We start from the raw sequence: 19,072 nt of genomic DNA, 5'->3' as shown, positions 1-19,072 counted from the left end.
GTGTCTGTGACCCCAGAAAACACATGACACAAACCAACCAAGAGGCACTTGTGACTCTTCTCATATCTGTATCCCCATCTAGTGGCAAAATATAATAACTGCACAGAAAATGCAAAGAGGAAACAAATGTTACAGGTATACCTAATGGATTATCTTTCCCAAATTCAGATTTATCAATAAATGTCATAATAATGACAGTGACATGGTTCATTCTTCCCATAAAAAGCCAAAGGCCGACCAAACAATGACCCAAAATGAGAGGTCAAATGATTTCACAGGCCGCAGTCTCCTCCTACCATCTTTGTGTGTTCAAGCTAACGATGATGTGAAAACGCAGTTGACCTGTTTAGTCTTGAGGTCACGACCTGAGAGACACCTGGACACTTGATCGAGTAACCAGATCAGGGGGCCTGGACTATGTTTGGGGCCATCTTTAGTTTACACACATTTATACGCGGTGCCATTAGAGGAGCTAATTTTAGATATTGCAAGGATGCAGGTTCTCAGGCAGTGAGAGATGACAGCAGTCCTCAGACCAGCACAGGGTGATCTCTGTGTGTAAACACTACCCCTCTTGTCTGGCCCTCTGTGATAGGACTACAGCCGCTCGAGTTGTAGTTCTAACAACCTGAGTAGCACGACCCCTGGACCCAGACCCAGACTCAATTCAAGACAATAAGTAAAGGATAATGGTTGGTTTTACAGCTAAGGTTTTCAGTCTTCCTTGCAAAAGTAATCAGCAGTTTCAAATAGATATAGTAAATAATATTGAGCTACTTTTGCTAAGGTTGCCTCCAAAGCTCTCAATGCCCCAGGATGTGGTTTGTTGCCAGAAGCTGGTGGAGGTGATGGTCACATGCAAAGAGCTTCAGCCATTGATGTGTTTGCAACACAGAGGTTCACAATAATCCCTCTGAGCAGCACTTAGTTCTTCAGGAGAGACCGGACATCACAGTCAGAACGTATACGTAAGAAATTACATCAGCCCTATTAACATGCCACCATAGTTTATAGGGCTTTTGGACCCTTGGATGACACCACAGGAGCAGGGGTTGTTTTTTTTACGTTTGAGGAGGTGTCACCTGTTACTTCAATTATATTGGATTTGGCTGCAACGCTGTTTACACCTGAAAATCCAAAAGGGACTCAAACACTTCACCCACCCCTCCATTGGCAAAGTGGTGAGGAGATAATTAAAGGGCCCATTTCCTGTATAATTGCCCCCCCCAGTAGTATTCCCCCAGGGGCTCCACAACTTCTAGCTACGCCCATGTAGTTACAAAAATTTGAAATAGGACTGAGGGACTTAATTAAATGTGTGGACTTGTACCAGCCCCTGACCCACCGGCAGGCCACGCACTTGTCCCAGCAGAGACACAGAGAGGGGGGATCGGCTCGGGTAGAGATGGATGGATGACCCCCCACCGCTCCCCTCCCTCGCAGCCCCAGCTGTCCGCTCCCCTCCCCGACTTCCCCACCCTGCCCCCGGTGCCATGGCGTCCAGCGAGGAGGACGGCACGGTCGAGGAGAAGGAAAACAACAACAAGAAGCGGACGAAAAGCGCCGTCGCCACCGCATGGCTCACCTTCTACAACATCGCCATGACCGCCGGGTACGTGCGTCACCGTGCGCCCCCCCACCTCTCCCCTATTAATAAGAGAAAAGTTGATCGGCTCCATGAAAACCCCCCCGGAGCCCGTGTTGCTGTTTATAGGACTGTGCGTCTGTGGCAGGACCGAAGCGCCCGTTCGAATCCCTGGATCTGTCCAGACGCACTCAGAGAGGAAACCAGAGGGAATTGTAACACTGAGGGGAACGTGCTAAAAAACTAAACCGGGTTAAAGTGAGGGCTGTAAAATGAATGAATGGTGTTGGGTTAAAGTGACAGACTGGCGCTGCAGCCGTGTCCAAATAGGGCTGAGCGCCTGGAGGCCCACAGCTCCCACTGTAGTGATAAGTATAGCCGGACTGACAGTGACACTGGAGCTCAGCCTGGGAAACGCTCGTCCGCCACTTTTCCCTGCAACAACACAAACTTTTTTGTTTGTTTGAAATTATCAGTGGATTTCAAAACAAAGTTTGTGTCGTTTGTTGTCAAAGAGGAAAGATGAGGATCAACACTTATCTGAACTCTCAGGGGATCGATAGTCGATAACAGCTTCATATCTGCTGCTCTGATGGGTTTGAGAAAGTGCTTAACATTTCACATTTGGCCTTTTTATTGTGGACAATCTGTGTTTTTATCTCTGTATTAAAATGTGTATTAAAGTATTCCTTCACCTTAAAGGTCCAGGGTGAAAGATTTAGGTGAAATTGATCTAATGGTAGAAATTCAATATAAAATACTCCTAGTGATGTTTTCAATTTAATCATCTAAATTGTACAACTTCTTAACCATAGAATGGATCTTGTATATTTACACACTGTATGTTTACATCAGAAGAGGGTCCTCTCTACGGAGGCTGCCATGTTTATTACAGTAGCCCAGACTGGACAAACTAAACATCTTTTGAGTTTTTAAGAACGCTGCCACAGGTAATGATTAAGTTGTGATAATAATACTGGTGTAGTTTTTGTAGCTCTACTGGACAAATTTAATTTACTTGGTTTTCAACACAACTTTGAGGCTGCTGGGTTGATACAGTTCAATATTAAACAGTGAAGAGTACTGATGGTTTATCATCCATCATGTCACGTTCTTAACCTATAAAGAAGCTCAAATTCAGTTTAATGTTTGTGGTTTAAATTTGTACAAAAGCATAAAGCTATAATTTAAAAAGGCCAAATGAACGTAAGGTTTAAAGTCTCAGAACTGTGACATCAGCTGAACTCGCTGTCACCACTTACACTTATTATAATAAATATAATTGGCTTTTGCTTTTAATATTTCATCATATTTTTTATATTCAGCGTATTGTTAATCTATCACACATTTGCTAATCAATCACATATATAATCGTTAGCTGCAGCTGCACTGTGTTTCCCATCCAGCGGTCCACCTACTAAGTTGTTAATACCAGTGACCCTGTAAACAGCTCTGTGAGATAATCTTTCATGGCTGTGGTCTGTTATGAAGGAATCTCCTTCTCCACTGTTTCAGTTCCACAGTGTTTTGCACGTTGCAGAGTCAGGACTCAGTTTGATGAAAAGGATCCATACATCTACAGAAGCTTCCCATGAGTGAAACAGCCTTAATATGTGCACGTGCTAATATCAGTTGTCGGCTTTGGTTGACTGAACGTTTGAATCTGTCACATGTTTCAGGAGGAGCAGGTTTAAACTGAACGTGTGATATTCACTCCGTTTATAAATATTTTACTTTGTTTTGTATATTTCTACAGAAACAGTTTATCAAGTAGTTGAGCAAGACTTTGGTGCAAGTCAGCAAACTAATGTTGTTACTGGATGTAATGTGAGGCTTCTGTCAGTTTCACTCTCGATGAAAATGATGAAAATTAAACTGTGTTTTCATGCTCACCTCAACTTTTGCTTTAAGATGGTTCCACAAAGGTTCTTCACACATAGTCTTTTACTTTGGTTCAGTGGCCCACTTTCACATTTTTCTTTACTCATACTAAATTATGAGCATGTACTCTGCACCAGGTATCCTCAGTTGGTGTCGATGCTGCAACTGTGACTTCAGATGCTTAACAAAATAACTGTCTGCTCGTGGTTTAGTGTCCGAAGCCCAAAACTGGCAGGATCAGTAATGCTGGAGACTTTATCAGTATGCATAACATACATTGAGTTTTACATAACAATGCAGGCACCTGGAGAAGATCCAAGTTTCCTTCCATGTTGTGCTGGGGTTGGGGTTCTCAGCCATGTTAACTGGGGCCTTTATGTGATATTGTTGTTATTTTCTGCAGGTGGCTGGTTTTGGCGATTTCAATGATGCGCTTCTATGTCCAGAGAGGCACACACAAGGGTCTGTACAGGAGTATAGCGAGGACACTCAAGTTCTTCCAGACCTTTGCATTAGTTGAGGTAAGAGGCCGAGCAGAGCACTGAATATAAAGAATGGATCGTAATCACTTTTTAGAAAGGAGATAGGATAGAATATTATACATGCAATTCATTTCACGTATCTCCTCTTACAGGTGGGACATTGTGCCATTGGTATGTGATGATTTTAGTCACTTTACATTCAAATTCAGGCCCCTTTTCTTACATTTCAACTAATCATTGGTTTTGGTTTCTCGTGCTGTGCCGTAGGAATCGTGAGGACGTCTGTGATTGTAACCGGGGTTCAAGTGTGTTCACGGATTTTCATGGTTTGGTTCATCACCAACAGCATCAGACAGGTGACTTACAATAAAGACAACATTCTACATAAGTGAGAGAATGCAAGTAAGAACTCTTCATTACAAGTTTGCACACATAGAGTAGAGTATATATATGTATACTTATATAATGTAGCTCTGTAATCTCAAGTAAATTCTGGGATTTCTGGGTCACAGTTTGTTTTGTTGTATACCTTCAACACTTCTTATCTTTGCTCAGATAAAATCAAACACAGGTAACAGGAGCATCAACAGCAGCAGGTTTGACTCATGCAAACATCTCACTTTGCCATTTCCCTGATTTAACTGAAGATCCAGAATGAAGAGAGCGTAATCCTATTCCTGGTTGTGTGGACGGTGACGGAGATCACCAGATATTCCTACTACACATTCAACCTGCTCCACCACCTGCCGTACTTCATCAAATGGGCCAGGTGGAGAATAGCAGTGCCCCGAGGCTGGGATGAGCTTGACTTGTCATTAATGAGTCGGACATTGTGTCTGAGCATGTCGTGTGTGGTAAAGTCCAGAAAGTAGCCGAGTCGTGTGTGTGTGTATTAGGTGTCGCGCGGCTAACACAGGGAGAACAAGCATGTGTTTGGTTATTGATTAGCACCTTGTTAGCTGTTCTCTGTCTGGGTGAACTAACTACCAACACTGATAATGATGAACGTAATCATTTCAGGGTTTAATCAGATATTTTTTATTATTATCTGTAGATTAAAAGTCAAACAAATTATTGTTTTTAATGTTAAATGTTTTTTTATACATACAACTGCAAGATCTGATACAAAAATTCATTTTGATTAATTAAAAATGGAAAAATATACAGTTATGAATCATAAACATCCTTAGTTTGAAGCATGAGAACGACAACAAGGAGACATTTCTCACGATGAGTGACATGTCGTGATGATGGACACATCTCCGGGCCGCCGGGTGACGTGACCCACTGCTCTCTACTGTATGAAGAGCTCTTGTGACGTGGCAGTCTGGCCGGGCGTCGCCTCGCTAGTGAAATTGGAGTCGCTGGGCGGTCAGCTGTACACATTGATATCTGTCCAGCACCCAGGCCTGGCATCAGAGAGGGAGAGAGAGAGAGATGGTGCATCAAAAAAGTGAAATTCAAGGATTTCATCAACTCGTTTACTTTGTGCGATGATCTCTGGGTTTCGACTTATTTAAATATTCGTCCCCCTCTTTTGTGTCGTGTAATCACCAGGTGATAATTCATTTTTCCTTGAAAGCCTCCTGTGTTTTGTTTTATTTTGCGCTGACCGGCCCTCTCCTCCCTGCCCCCCCACCCCCTCGCCTCTTTCTTTAAGCATGGCGGAGACGCCAGGCCCCCGGAGAGGGGCTCATGTTCAGCTGCTCCCGTTTTTAAGACCATCTGTTTTGGTCATGGAATGTTCGCCCAACATTTCTCTCACATCCGTTGAGACGCTCCCCCGAGCCTTTGCTCCGCTCTCGACTAAATACAGGATCTCCTGCAGTCCTGAGTCATGGCGCATGTCGCACCCGGGAGGCCTGGAGCCGTCACCAAGTCGCCAGCCCACACTTTAGTGCAGGGACCGACCTTTGCAAAGAGAAAGACGAGAAGATGACAGTTTGTGAATCGTTTTTTGCACCTCGGGTGTTTTACAAAGAGACATTCCCTTCAACCCTAATCGCTCTTTTCTGAGTTTTAAGGGACCAGCGTTTGATGTGCCGTTCTTAACCAGTCTATAAAAGTACAGCCGACATGCACAGTAAACATCAGTTATCATCCAAACACAAGGGACTGTGTGTGTGTTCATTTGTGTGTGTTTGTGTGTGTATGCCAAGTTGTCAAAATCTATCCAAGGCCGCTGTCAGTCGGCCATTTAGTGCAGCGATCCAGTCGCTGACAGTTGTCGGAGGCCGAAGCTTTGCTCACTACATCATCGTGCCACAATAAACCTTCTTTTCAAAGTGTTTGTGTGTGTGTGTGTGTGGGGGGGGGCTTTTTGACCATGCATGTGAGTGTGTTAACATCCCTGTACATGTGTGTGACGCTTCTGGATTTTAAATACATGCCTCTCTCTTTTCCTTCCCAGATACAACCTCTTCATCGTCCTGTACCCTCTGGGAGTCGTCGGAGAGCTGTTCACCATTTACGCCGCTCTGCCGTTTGTGCGCAGGTCCGGGATGTACTCCATGAGGCTTCCCAACAAGTACAACGTGTCGTTCGACTACTACTACTGCCTCATCGCCGTCATGCTGTCCTACATCCCACGTAAGCAGCATTTTCACTTTGACACTGTTTTTTTTTAGCCTCGGGGATTATGCCCTTGGATCCTTGAGCCTCAACTTCCCTGCTGCAGAAAATAAAGCTAACGTGCACTGTTCTAAATAAGAGGCCAGGGATTTGAGATTTAAAATAGTCGAGGAGTTGACAGCATAGAACAAATATTATTGTGTGATTTAACTTTTAATCGTTTATACTCTAGATTGTCTCATGAAGATAATTGAAGGTAAATTGGTTTCAGATATAAGTTCAAAGATAAAATTACCATATAAAGTGGCCTGTCATCAAACTGTCCCGCCCAGTGATTTATAACATGGACCAGTGCATTTTAAAGAGAGGGATATTTTGAGTACATGGTTGAGAGAAGTGTTGCATCACTATATCGTCAGTATCATCATGTTCCTGCTTCTACTTGGAAGCAATTGAACAGTTTTCCTACAATATTCAACCTAATTTCACTTATTAAATTATGTCTTTTCAACTGATTGATGCTAAATGTAGCAGAGGACTCATCCTATACTTGTACAGCTGAACAATATCCAGTACAAGACAGTAGCCTGTTTTTAGATGCTGTATTGAAACTATATACACAGATGTTTATATTGTAATTGGCATATTGTATATTAATTGTTTCATAAAAATACATCCAGTGTCCTGCTTGTCTAAGAATTTAGTCTAGGTTGTGTTCACAGTTGTGTGTCCGTTACAGTTGTGACTTTCAGGTTTACTTCAGCTCTAAAGCCGCTTTCAGACGGGAAACTCTGGGAAAATGTCCCGGATTAAAGTATTTATTCTGTGATTCGTCCTTTTTTCCTTGTTCCCCAGTGTTTCCTCAGCTGTTCTTCCACATGCTGCGGCAGAGGAGAAGGGTGCTTCATGGGGAGGTCATCGTGGAGAAGGACGTCTAGACGTGCACCACCTCGGGCCTTTGTTTGAGCCAGCCTGCCTCCACAGCCCTCACCCTCACCCCTCCTCCCCCACCGCTCACATCATCGCCGTTAACACTCTACATTGCACAGGACGGGACGGGCCGCGGAGAGGATGGCGACCACCAGCAATAACTCCTCCTAAGTTGTTTCTTTACAGGTTTGATCCCTAACCTGAGTGATTATATAGGAAACATGTTTACAATCCAAACCAGTGTTGCTGGAGCTCGAGACGGAAGCCTGGCGTTGTGTCTCAGCACAAATTTACCCATCAGCCTCGCTGCGTCTTGTTGCACCAAACATGAAACACACGAGTCACCGCACTTGCGGGGGAAATTTGAAATGAAACATGGGAAGACGTTTGTAAGTTGTAAGAGTCCCAGTGTCACCTCCTATCTTACAAAATTGCCCCTTTTTTTTTTTGTTTTCAGGTGTATTCCACCACCACAGGTTTTATACAAACATAGAGTGGCTGTAAAGCAGGTTTAACAAAGAGAAAAATATTCATCATATCAATAAATCTACATTTAGACAATACAGTGCTTCTTTTGTGTACGTTTGTTTTACCTTTATGTTCAAATGATGCAATGTGAAAAAAGCAGGTTTATTTCTTAACACAATGATTTATTCCCATACCGTATCACTTAGAGCAAACCCAGCTCAAACTTAAAACGTTTTGTCTCACTAGGCCCGAGTCCTGCGTTACTTCATGTTGCCTTGATGTTCATTGTGTCAGACTCATTTACTGGATTGTAATTTGAGTCATTGGAAAAGTCGCAGTGCTACAATTCAAATTTACCACATGCACCCTTCAGTCTCCAGTCGCTGTTTCTGTTTTAGTTTTTAATCGAGAACCTGATGTCCATGTTCATACATAGGTAGTTAGATTCCCTTCCTACAAAAGGTGCTATTGTAAGATCGTTTCAATCTTCTGTGCAGCTGAAGGACGGATTGTAAATTGGAGTTTTGACCTGCAGCAGGATGTGAAAACGATTGAGAGGACATGTAAGTTAGTTGACTGCATAGGCAACTGCATATCTAAGAAAATCAACCGCTTTGCTTATACTCTGGGATAGAGAGGAGAATAACACTAAAAGTCAATGTCAAAGAAAGAGATTAGAAATGTGAAAATACCTTTTTTTTTGTGCAAAATCAATAAACTAAATCCTACAATACTGCACAGAGCTTTGTGATGACCTTCACACATCAGTTAAGCAGAAATTTAAGTATCAGCGATCTCATATCTGAACGTGTGTGGAAATGTATACAAGCATCTCGGGTTTTACATATTTATTTTGTGTTTCCTTCATCTTTCATAATGTTTAAAATCAAATGTTTTTTGTTAAAACAGGAAATACCTGAGGGCAGAAAAAGGTTCATTTTCTATTTGTAGCTAGGATCCACAGATTCTCAAATATATATATAAACATACATATGTCTGTAGTAAGGAAAAATAAATCTCATAATCACAAAATACTGCATCATCATACACAGAGTATTAAACTGTAACATTTGACTTGGACTTTTTTTTCTGTTTATGTGTAAATACTTCATTTATTCGTACTCATATAAATGAAAATGCTATATAGACATTCGTGAGGTTAGATACCAGTTCCTCAAAGATAGCACATCAGCTACATGTATTTGTACCTTTATATTCTCTTTAATACAACACATGTCACATGCTATATAAAGCCCTATGGTTAAGTCCATTTGGCTTCATAGAATTTGTTTTCCTACAAAAGTTGCATAATGATATATACATTCAGATACTCAGTTGCTCATAGAATACAGTTTTATTGAATGCATCTCAAATAACCATACAAAATATAATCACCAAATTGTCAATATACATATTGATGATTTGGTAATTTGAAAAATTAAAAAAGTCTCCTCCGTCTGTGGTCGCCCTGCTGTATTGCACTTGCTGGTGAAGTTGGACTTGTTTTCACTCAGGAGGAGAAAGGCATCTCTTCAGTGTTGGAGAGACATTATTCCGCTGCAGCCCCCGGCTCATTTTAAATTTGTCCCTCTGCTCTCTCCGTAAGGACTCTCTCCATGAGCTGCGTCCGTGGACCTGTTCTTCACAGGGGAAGTCTAGCTGCTCACTGCAAACTCGCTGGCAAGACATCGCTATGATCCGGGCGATCGTAGAAGAACTGCAGAAAAAGATACAGAACAATATTAGGAAACACAATTTCTGAGCAAGAAGAAAACAGCTGCAAAGAAAAACAAACAAAAGCAGCCACAGAAAAGACAAAAATGGACGTACGAGCCTCCGCTTCCATCTCACAGATGAAGCTTATGAGATCTTCACAGAGGAAATCGTTCCATAACCCTTCATGGATGAGCCCGGCACAGTCTTCTCCTGTTTCATGCCCATGGCCCCAGTTGTCAGGCTGACCCGGCTTCCACTTCCTGCAGGCAAACAACAGGGGGCGATCTTACATCACATTATTACATCTGCAGTTGTAGTTGAAACCCAAAGCAACAGAAGAAAGAAGGAGGAATTCCATGATTGAATATTTCTTTATCTGCAATAGTAAGATACAAGTGCAGATCCCAGGATTCTGCTTTCAGATTTGATTTAATACTGGTGAGATGAATTTCACAACTTTCAATGTTTGCCTCAATGTTGGATTAATGCCTCTGTTGTCCAGTGTTCAAAAAGATAAGTCACTGCTTTCATTGGACCTTGTGTAAATGACGGTTGAATGGATTTTAAGGTGTTTTGTTTACAGGAGCAGCAGAATTGAGAAATGGGAGTTTTGCAAGTCACGAAGTACCATTAAGTTTGAGATTTCACAGGAATGTGAGTGTTTATTTGGTGTTATTTCATGGAACTGCAGAACCCGCGGCTTAATCTTTAAATTTCTATGCTCAGTGCTTGTTATTATTATTGGAAAGCAGTGGATTTTTTTTGCCCTGAAATGAAATCTCCATCCCAGGAACAGAAAATCTTTCCTATGATAGATGTCGTTTTTGATTTAATACTGACGTGAAAGCAGGTTGAGTCCCGTCCAACCAGCGCCACACATTCTCCTCCTCCCTGTCGGTCAGACCCATCCAGAAATAACCTTTTCCAAACGCCTGCTTCTGTAGCCAAGTCTGAGGTCACACAAGGACAGAAAACATAATTTCCTGACACATTACGGAGCAATGACACACATGTAAATAGATCCAATTAGGGAATTTCATTAGCTGTTCAGGGACAGAGATGGAGTCATAACTAGTCACCTGTTCCTCCATGTCGCTGATGATCAGCAGCGAAGCAGATTTGGATTTGCACGTCGCTCTTGCGTCATCGAAACTGTGCAGGTCTTTGGAGAAAAAGTAGCACTTGTCTCTGAAGTTTACCCACTCAGCCGGGCATCCTGCAAAACATGGAGTGATGCATTTACCAAATTGAAAGGCATCACCAGGGAAATCCACTCCAAAATGGAATTTGGTCGCTTCCCAGCCCTCCACAAGATTTCATGGTAAACCGTTTTTGCCTAATCCTGCTAACAAGCAAACAAGCATTCGAAAACATTACCTTCACGGCAGAGGCAAGGAGAAGATTAATACTTATCTCTTCTGTAGGGTAAATACGGAATCAAGCTACAGTCAGCAGGTATATTTGCTACCACCCATCACTTATCACAAAGCTCCTGCTGCTGGTAGGGGGATTTCGTTCCCTGAGAGACAGGCTAGCTGTTTCCCATTGTTCCCAGCACTAGCTAAACTAAGTTAAGCAAAAAGATAATCTAAGATAACCAGTTCCTGCAAGTTAACTCTATGCTTGACAGAAATAATATTTGAATATGTTGAATCTTACGACATACATTATTATGTCTCTATATATTGTCATGCTAGCTGACTCAATGCAATAGTTTAGGATGATAAAGAAGCAACTTATATTATTTGATCTCTACATCAGAGCAAATATGTTATAACAAAAATTATGAGGAAAAATTACCTGGGGCCCACAGCGTAGGAGCTACTGCCTCATCCTGCAAAGACACAGGTTCCATAGGAATTGATGGAACCTGGGATGGGATCCCTGGATGTCCCGGTGGCCCTGCTGGCCCCTGAGGCCCCAGTGGTCCGGGCAGGCCCCTTGGCCCTGGCTCCCCAGCTGGTCCCACTGAGCCTCTGATACCTGGTGGGCCCTGTGCCCCCTGTGGGCCAGACTGTCCATCTCTTCCAGGCAAACCGGCAGAACCTGGCTCGCCTTTACCTCCGGGAGGACCAGCCCGGCCTCCTGATCCCCGGGTGCCCTTGGACCCAGGGTTGCCAGTTTGGCCTGGTGGACCTTTTGACCCTGGATAACCTGGTAATCCTGGAATACCCTTCTCTCCTTTGGGTCCTTGTATCCCTGGACCACCCTTTTCCCCTTTCTCTCCTTTTTGGCCAGGCTGACCAGATGACCCCTGAGATCCTCTGTCTCCTCTTGGCCCTCTGGGACCAGGTGGACCTGAAACACAAAAATTACTAGTTAAAATTTACACATCTAGTATGCGATAAATGTGAAGCTAAAACCAGCAGCCAGTTAGCTAAGCTTAGCTCTGTGCTAAGCTAAGCTAACTGGCTTCTGGCTCAAGCTTCATATTTACTGTGCTAGTCATGAGAGTGGTATCGAACCAACTCAACGAAGCAACTGATTGTATTTATTTGAAGCACATCCCTCACCCTGTAAAATCGTGAAGTTGGTTATTAGTTGCGAGTGCTTGGTGTCCACCAGTTTCATCTCCTCCATGACAATAGAGAGGTTGGTGACCTCCTTGTCCACACGGGCTGCCAGCTCTTCCTGCTGTGACCTCAGACCTGATGCTTCTGTCCTCACGTCATTCACACTACTGTTCAGGTTTAACAAGAAGTCAGAGTGACGGCCTACTGTCAAGGAACAAGTGCGTAAGTCGTTCAGTTTCAGGTTGATGGCGCCCAAGAGCTGCGTGGTGAAGCTGATATTGCCGGTCACGCGGTCCATACTCTGCTCGGACTCATCCAGGCGAACCTCCAGCCGGTCAAACTTGGTGGACGTGAGGTTGCTGAAGTCCCTCTGCTGATCCATAATCTCCCTCAAGGTCTGGTCATGAGCTTCAGCCAGGCTGGTGGTGTTCTGGAACTGGTTGGTCATTAAAGTGAGCTGTGATCCCACATCATCCAGGCCATCATTGTTGGCCCTGGCCAGAGTCGAGGCATTGCTGGCCAAGGTTTCCAATTTTTCCACTTTACCCCGAAGCCACTCGGCGTCGGAGCGAGTCTGTCGGCTTGTCTGCTCAAGGTTCTGAAAGTCACTGCGCATTTTCTGGATGGCCTGGCTGGTGTCATCCACTGAGCGCTGCAGAGCGCCGATGAGGCCTCTCTGCTGGGCCTGGGTGAGGTTAAGTTTGCTGATGCTGAACAGCGCCTGGTTCTGGAGCCTCACCTGCTGCGTCAGTTCCGCCTGCAGCTGGACCGTGTCTTCCTGCAGACTATCAATGATGCTGCCGTAAGATTGAAGGGTGCCATTTACAAAGCGTAAGGTAGCTGTGTTGCTCTCTTGGACGCCCTGGATGGAGCCCTGGGTGCTCTGGATGTCTGAGCCAATGTTCTGCAGCTGACTCAGCTTAACTTGATCGCTGTTGATGTGTTCCTCCACTGCAGCAAGCTGCCTCTGAAGGGTCCAGATGTTGTTCTTAAAAGTCTGGATCTCTGTGGTGGTGTTCTCCGACTTCTCTCCCGTTTGATCGTCTAAAGTAGAAATTTCCACAATTGATTAAATTGTTTTTTTTTTCACTTTCACTTTCACAGTGATAATCCTGCGTCTGTACTCGAGACTTACCGAGCTTTTTCAAATCAGTCTCAACAGCAACTATCTTCCCTCCATAGTTTGCGATACCTTCAGACACGCTGTCGACTCTTTGCACCACTGAAACAAAGCAGGAGGACAAAGGTTAGTCAGTCTCATCACAGGATCCCACCTTTATTAACAGAGCAGAATTGCCTGCAACCACAGACATCATTTATGAAAGGGATCAGAGAGGAAACCAATGAAATTCACTGACATATACAATAAGAAATGCTTCTACAAATCTTGTAGGCATGTAATAATGGTAGAATTGATTATCTTAATCTCTGGGGTTCTAGGTAATTCAATTACATTCAGGGTCCGAGACAGAAGAGGTAGAATTTGACAAAAAGAGAGAGGAAGGGAGGAGGAAACTGTGATTCAGCAAAGATGCAGTGGAGTGATCAATGACAGAGACGGGGGAGACACTGCTGAGGGCCCCGGGGACAGGAAGTGACCTAGGGGGTGTCTTCTGTAAACAGAACGGATCAAAGACGGCCCAGAGGAGACAGACGCTGTGGCACGGAGGCTCTTCACGCCCCCACCAGCGACACCAGCATTCATTTCCTCTGGAATGTGTCTGGGATTCCAGGGAATCAGCCCACATCTACCACCAGCCTTGCCAGGGGGACACTTCTTTTAACTGGTAGTTGCATGAGCTCCTCTGATGGGAAGCTGTGTCCAAGCTGTGTGGAGGTCAGTTGAGCCACAGGGCCGCCACCTCCAGAGGTCACAACACAAGAAAGACATGATTCCACACAGATATGGAGCTACGGCCAGCAGCCAGGTAGCTTAGCATAAAGGATGTCGCTGCCACAGACACGGGCAGAACTGCTTGTTATTACACTACACACAGTTTGTACCAATTTAACAAACAATACATGTTTGAATCTGTTTATTGTTGATCTCAAAAGATGCTGGTAGGAGAATTCTGTTACTCTCCAGACTCCGGAAAATGTCCAATATCCCAATATCGCCAAAACCTCTCAATTCGTATTGTCTTTTCAAGTTTAAATTTTTACAACATCGTCTATACGTCCAGATGTTTATATTTTTCCAGTTTTATATCCGTCTTGTGGTAGAAAGACATTTTTTCCAGACATTTTCCTGAAAATGCCCAGACTTCAGGTCATGTTTGGAGACAGCGTTGGACCAATCCAGGGTGAATGTTTCACCCTGTATCCAGGCTAATCTAGTATATTTTCCAAAATGTGAAACCATCCCTTTAAATCTAAAAACCTCAGCAGTACATGGAAATGTATTCTTCCATCTACAGACGTAACACCATATGGTCAGTGCGGTTTTTTGTTTGCTTTCTTCGCCCTCTTTGACGAATCAGAATCCTAACTTTCAGGTTTCAGTCATGAGAGCAAATGATCAGTCGGACAAGAAATGTTCCACACAGAAAACTAAATGGTGAATGTTTCCAGAAACACAGGAACATACAGTCCAGCGCTCTAGAGCACAAAACACACTTTGATTCACGTCCACCTGAGGCACATTGTTTCTTTCAACGACACTTACACACTGGAAACTGAAACCGACACAAACAGACTCCCACGCACAGAAACCTTTGGGCCTTTTCCATCCGTTCTGTTCCTATGCCGGCCTTCAGAGAACCTTGCTGCATCACCCTGCAGCAAAATTAACCATAAAACACACATGCGAAGAAACTGGAATTGCATCGGGGGCCTCAGAGCGAAGCATTACTTTGGCAGAAGACTTCAAACGTTGTAAAACGAGCTGTGCTGTACACAGAGTGAAGTCTCTCCAGCTCTTGTGTGGGTGGTTCCTGAAACTGAGTGTCGACTCAGTCCAGGATGTCTTGTAAAGTCCAACTTCCCCATAAGCACAAAGTCAGAAAGAGTAATAAATAGTTACGATGCAGTGAGTGAATTGTAAACTCCACGCTTTATTGAGCAAGCATGTTCAACCTTGATGCACGACTACTACTGTACATGTACTAATGTTAGAAAAGATGGGGATAAACTTTTAAGGCCTCTCAGGCCACAAAAATAAAATGTTGTGGATAGTGGGAAGAAGGGGAAAGTCTTCTAACTTATTTTGATCTCCTATCTATATTGTATGTATATCACTTTAAGCTGCATTTCTTGTATGAACGGTGCTGTACAAATAAAGTTTATTACAGAAGACACTCAACCAGGGTCATCCACTTTCCTTTCTACCACACCACTGAGGATGCTTTGCTTCTATGAGACCATTTGTGTGCCTATTTAAAATTACTCTTGAGAGGATGATAGGGAAACCACACGGGTCATGTCCTCTCCTCCAGTCACTTTCCTTCCAGACTTTGAAGAAATCAATTAGATTTAAATCCTCCGCAGCCCTAACGTCAATCTAGACAACGTGCTGCAGGGAAAAGGAAGAGGTCACTGAAAATGTCTTGCATCGAAACATAAAAACCCACAGAGGACGTTTGTGTGGGTCAGCGATGGAACAGGGAGAGAAGCACACGTGTTAAGTGCATAGAGAAAACTCTGGGTCTCCTCATAACCATCTGGAGCTGAGAGTGTGTTTAGGCTGAGCAGTGGTTCCCTTGAAACAGCAGCGCTCCAGTGCCAGTAAAAACCCAATTTCAGTGAAATCGCATGGAGTTCAGTCAGCGCTCATCTGGGATCAATTAGGGCTCGGAACAAGTAGGACCGAGTCGAGCTCGGGGACTGAGGGGACATCATTGTTAATGTACTCAAGACACACAGATAACCCCTCGAACATGCTAGCTCCGTGCCTTTTCCCTAAATTGAAAGGAAGGGGACGAGAAAACAAAACATCGGTCACATGTGGGAATGTTTAGCACAATTATGGCACGGACATTCAGAGTTCAATTCCCCGAAAGACGACCCTGGAAAAAAAAGGAGAAAAAGCCGACCAGGAAGTTCAGTTCCACAAAGACTGAAGACCTTCCCCGGGCCGGTGTGAGCTTTGGGGGTGTTGGTAAAATAAACAGAGACAAGCTTGTGAGGTGGAGACAGAGGGGGTGGAAACGTAAAGGTTCTCTGAATCCATATTATAAAGTAACCTCTGGTGCTATGGAGTCATGTAAATAGTTTCGGTCTCCACTTCAATAAAAAGATGGGATTGTGTTGAAAAGTACATTTAATAAGACACTGTCTTGAAGAATCCCAGCTACTATGAACAATTTTCATTGGACTTTTACTTTCCACTTTTCCAGAGCAAATAGTCCCTAAAAAAGCTGTTGACAGTGAGCACATGAGAAAAGAGGAATTCTTCAAACTTTGAAACCAATAACTTCCATTCACATCTTTTGTATTAAAGCTGCAGTACAAATAATAAAAACGAATGTCTCAAAATCAGGATCAATGAAACCGAAACTACTGTATTTGCATGGAAAGAAAATATGCTGGGGAGTTTAATGTGAGAAGATCGGTAAATATGAAGATAGAAAGACTAGAAACGGGGAAACAAGCAGTTTCTTCATCTGAATCGACCAGTGACTCCATTTCTGATATAAAGTGTAAATGATGACAAAGTAACATCACCTGAGAACATTGATCTCATGGTTCACAGACAAAGACTCACTGTACTCACTGTTTCTCTCCTGGCAGCATGAAGAAGAGGAAACCAAATCATATGAATATTTGTTAGATCTCTGTAACTGAATCATGTGGACAGTATATACAATACAATCTGCATCACTGGGATGTTTAATGCTTGTCTGCAACGGTTTTTGTGACCAGTGGAAGTGTGTATTTACCTTTATATCCCAGCGCAGCAACAGCGATGGTGAGGAGGGTACACAGCACATAGAGCAGAGCGATGGAGGTCTTCAGCGCCCATTCATTCTTACACTTGGTGCACTGGGTGCCCTCCTGGATGCCTGTGTAAAAACAATGAAAAAAGACATGATTCAACATATTTCGCTGTTTTCTTTTGTAAAGGTCTCAAAAGGACATGTGTGGGCAGAGTCCCACATCTGGACAAATAGCCGTGGAGCCTCCATTAAAGAGTCCAGCAGTTCCCTCGGGGGCCCTGCTGGTGAAGGGGCAGGGGACACGTAAACAACCCCCCTACCACCGACTTGTTTACACTCAGCGACGTGCTTGTTTTCCTGAACTCAGTCTTCACTCAACAAGCCGCCACAGAGATTCCTCTCCCGGCGAGTGTTGAACCAGAGCGACTTAAACTTTTGTGCCACAGAAAGAGCAGCGTCTCTGCACGTCGGCACTTTTCTCATTATTCTTGCCGTGTCAGGAAAATGGCGTCAAACTCAAAAGGCCTGACGGGGACACTGGTGGAATATTTCTTTCCGACGAGATCCTTCATGACAGATGACTGGCGAGATCCGCGGCGTTGACAGTCATACAGCTGGGTTTCATTCCCAATTCAGGAAGTGTGCGTGCGTGGAAAGGTTGTATAAGTGTGTGTGTGTGGGGGGGGTGTTCTGGTTTTCATTAAGCTGGAAGGAAATTCACTCCACATTCCTCAATATAAAGGAATAGTAATACTATAAAGAGTTAATACCTCTACCACAGATCCAGATTTAGATGAACGCCACCAGAGAGACTTCACCACACATGCAGCTCCGAGCGCGTTTTAGATGATGAGGTAATTCTTCACACAAATTAAAAAGGCAGTGTTCACTGGCTCCTCGTTGGGGGTTTAAAAGCCAAAGTTAACAACTCGACTTCGGTGATGTGAAGACATCGGTGATTAGTAAAAAGTTAAACACCAAGTGCAGCTGGAAGGGAGTTCTCTCAGCCTCCTGGCAAACTGGGGGAACACAAGATTTACCGTAAAGAGCGCGGGAGGTCCTGCAGAAAGAAAATAACCTCATTTGGAAATAAAAAAAGATATTTACGTATATGTTTTCTGATTAGTGAGTCACTGCTGCACAAAGAAGCCAAAATAATGTCAGAATCAGCGCTACAGTACCACTAATCACTGAGCATGACTTTCACATTAAAGTGTGGATACTTGACCCAAGCCTGGTCCCATCGTGACCCAACGGGACCGGGTTCTGAAGTTTTTTGTAAAAATGATACTAGGGTTCAAGTCGGGTTCAGTCATGTTGGCTGGATTCTTTACACTGCATGTGTCTCTCTTTTTTTTCTATCTTCAACAACTAAATGTTTCACAGTTTGTTGTTTACCGATGATTTGGGAGCATTCAGGGATTTTATCAGAGTTTCTTTGTTGCGGTTGGATAAGAAGCACTTATGAGAGCCATGAGAATCTGAACAAATGACCCCTTTCTTATTACATATAGTTATTTGACCCATACTTGCAAAAACTGATCATGGCAGCTTTAAACTGGGCTTTAACGCGTTCCACAGTTTCAGCTCTTTGCCAACCCAAATTACACAACTGCCAAATAACAGACCTACTTTGCTGCTTCAGCCTAAAGCTGCAGTGAAAAATCTGTAAATAAATCTTATCTCGACATCCATAAATTCCGTCGAACTGTTTGAAAGTATGAAATATGCGCGTAAACCAAGATCAAATCTTTGTGACTTCTGTTGTTTTCTTGCCAAATTCTCCACATCTTGAAAGCACAAGAGTTCATTATGTGGGAGGAGAAGTTTGAAAAGGAGAGAAGACAGAGAGAGAGTGGTCCGGCACGATAAGAGTCAAAAGAAATGAGCGAAACGCACTCGCAATGTTGTTCTAGCTGTTTTCTGTTCGACCACACACACCTGAGAGTGACCTCAGCTTTGAGAGCCCCGGAACATGGTGGTGCTTACGTCCAAATCACGTAAAGCGTCTCTGTGGGCTCCTTAAAATGTATTAACAAGTGTTCATGCCTG

General features: G+C 43.6%; 2 protein-coding genes across 2 annotated transcripts in view; one reads left to right on the top strand and one right to left on the bottom strand.

Moving 5' to 3' along the window:
• Positions 1 to 1,449: 1,449 nt before the first annotated feature.
• Positions 1,450 to 8,653, top strand: hacd1 (3-hydroxyacyl-CoA dehydratase 1). Its single transcript, XM_062379594.1, has 7 exons — positions 1,450 to 1,612; positions 3,870 to 3,987; positions 4,101 to 4,119; positions 4,216 to 4,304; positions 4,596 to 4,717; positions 6,359 to 6,537; positions 7,375 to 8,653. The coding sequence occupies exons 1-7, from the start codon at positions 1,494 to 1,496 to the stop codon at positions 7,455 to 7,457; spliced, it is 729 nt and encodes a 242-aa protein (XP_062235578.1). The 5' UTR covers positions 1,450 to 1,493; the 3' UTR covers positions 7,458 to 8,653.
• Positions 8,654 to 8,730: 77 nt separating this feature from the next.
• LOC133932760 (collectin-12-like) overlaps positions 8,731 to 19,072 on the bottom strand; it is a 30,165-nt gene continuing 19,823 nt past the window's right edge. Inside the window, exons 3-10 of the mRNA XM_062379592.1 lie at positions 17,024 to 17,146; positions 13,282 to 13,368; positions 12,147 to 13,190; positions 11,434 to 11,931; positions 10,713 to 10,849; positions 10,474 to 10,583; positions 9,748 to 9,893; positions 8,731 to 9,634 (exon numbers count right to left, since the gene is read on the bottom strand). Coding sequence (XP_062235576.1) covers positions 9,609 to 9,634; positions 9,748 to 9,893; positions 10,474 to 10,583; positions 10,713 to 10,849; positions 11,434 to 11,931; positions 12,147 to 13,190; positions 13,282 to 13,368; positions 17,024 to 17,146 — 2,171 coding nt within the window. The 3' untranslated portion in view covers positions 8,731 to 9,608. The remainder of the gene's footprint in view (positions 9,635 to 9,747; positions 9,894 to 10,473; positions 10,584 to 10,712; positions 10,850 to 11,433; positions 11,932 to 12,146; positions 13,191 to 13,281; positions 13,369 to 17,023; positions 17,147 to 19,072) is intronic.

This window comes from Platichthys flesus, chromosome 21, assembly GCF_949316205.1.
Source record: "Platichthys flesus chromosome 21, fPlaFle2.1, whole genome shotgun sequence".
Lineage (NCBI taxonomy): Eukaryota > Metazoa > Chordata > Actinopteri > Pleuronectiformes > Pleuronectidae > Platichthys > Platichthys flesus.
The sequence above is the reverse complement of the archived record's forward strand: the minus strand, read 5'-3'. Positions and strand labels throughout refer to the sequence as shown.

Bases quoted from the DNA above. Each gene is read 5' to 3' on its own strand.
- hacd1 (XM_062379594.1), top strand. From the start codon at position 1,494: ATGGCGTCCAGCGAGGAGGACGGCACGGTCGAGGAGAAGGAAAACAAC. The intron at 1,613-3,869 runs GTACGTGCGTCA...TATTTTCTGCAG, and splicing joins AACATCGCCATGACCGCCGG to GTGGCTGGTTTTGGCGATTT. The intron at 4,718-6,358 runs GTGGAGAATAGC...TTTCCTTCCCAG, and splicing joins TACTTCATCAAATGGGCCAG to ATACAACCTCTTCATCGTCC.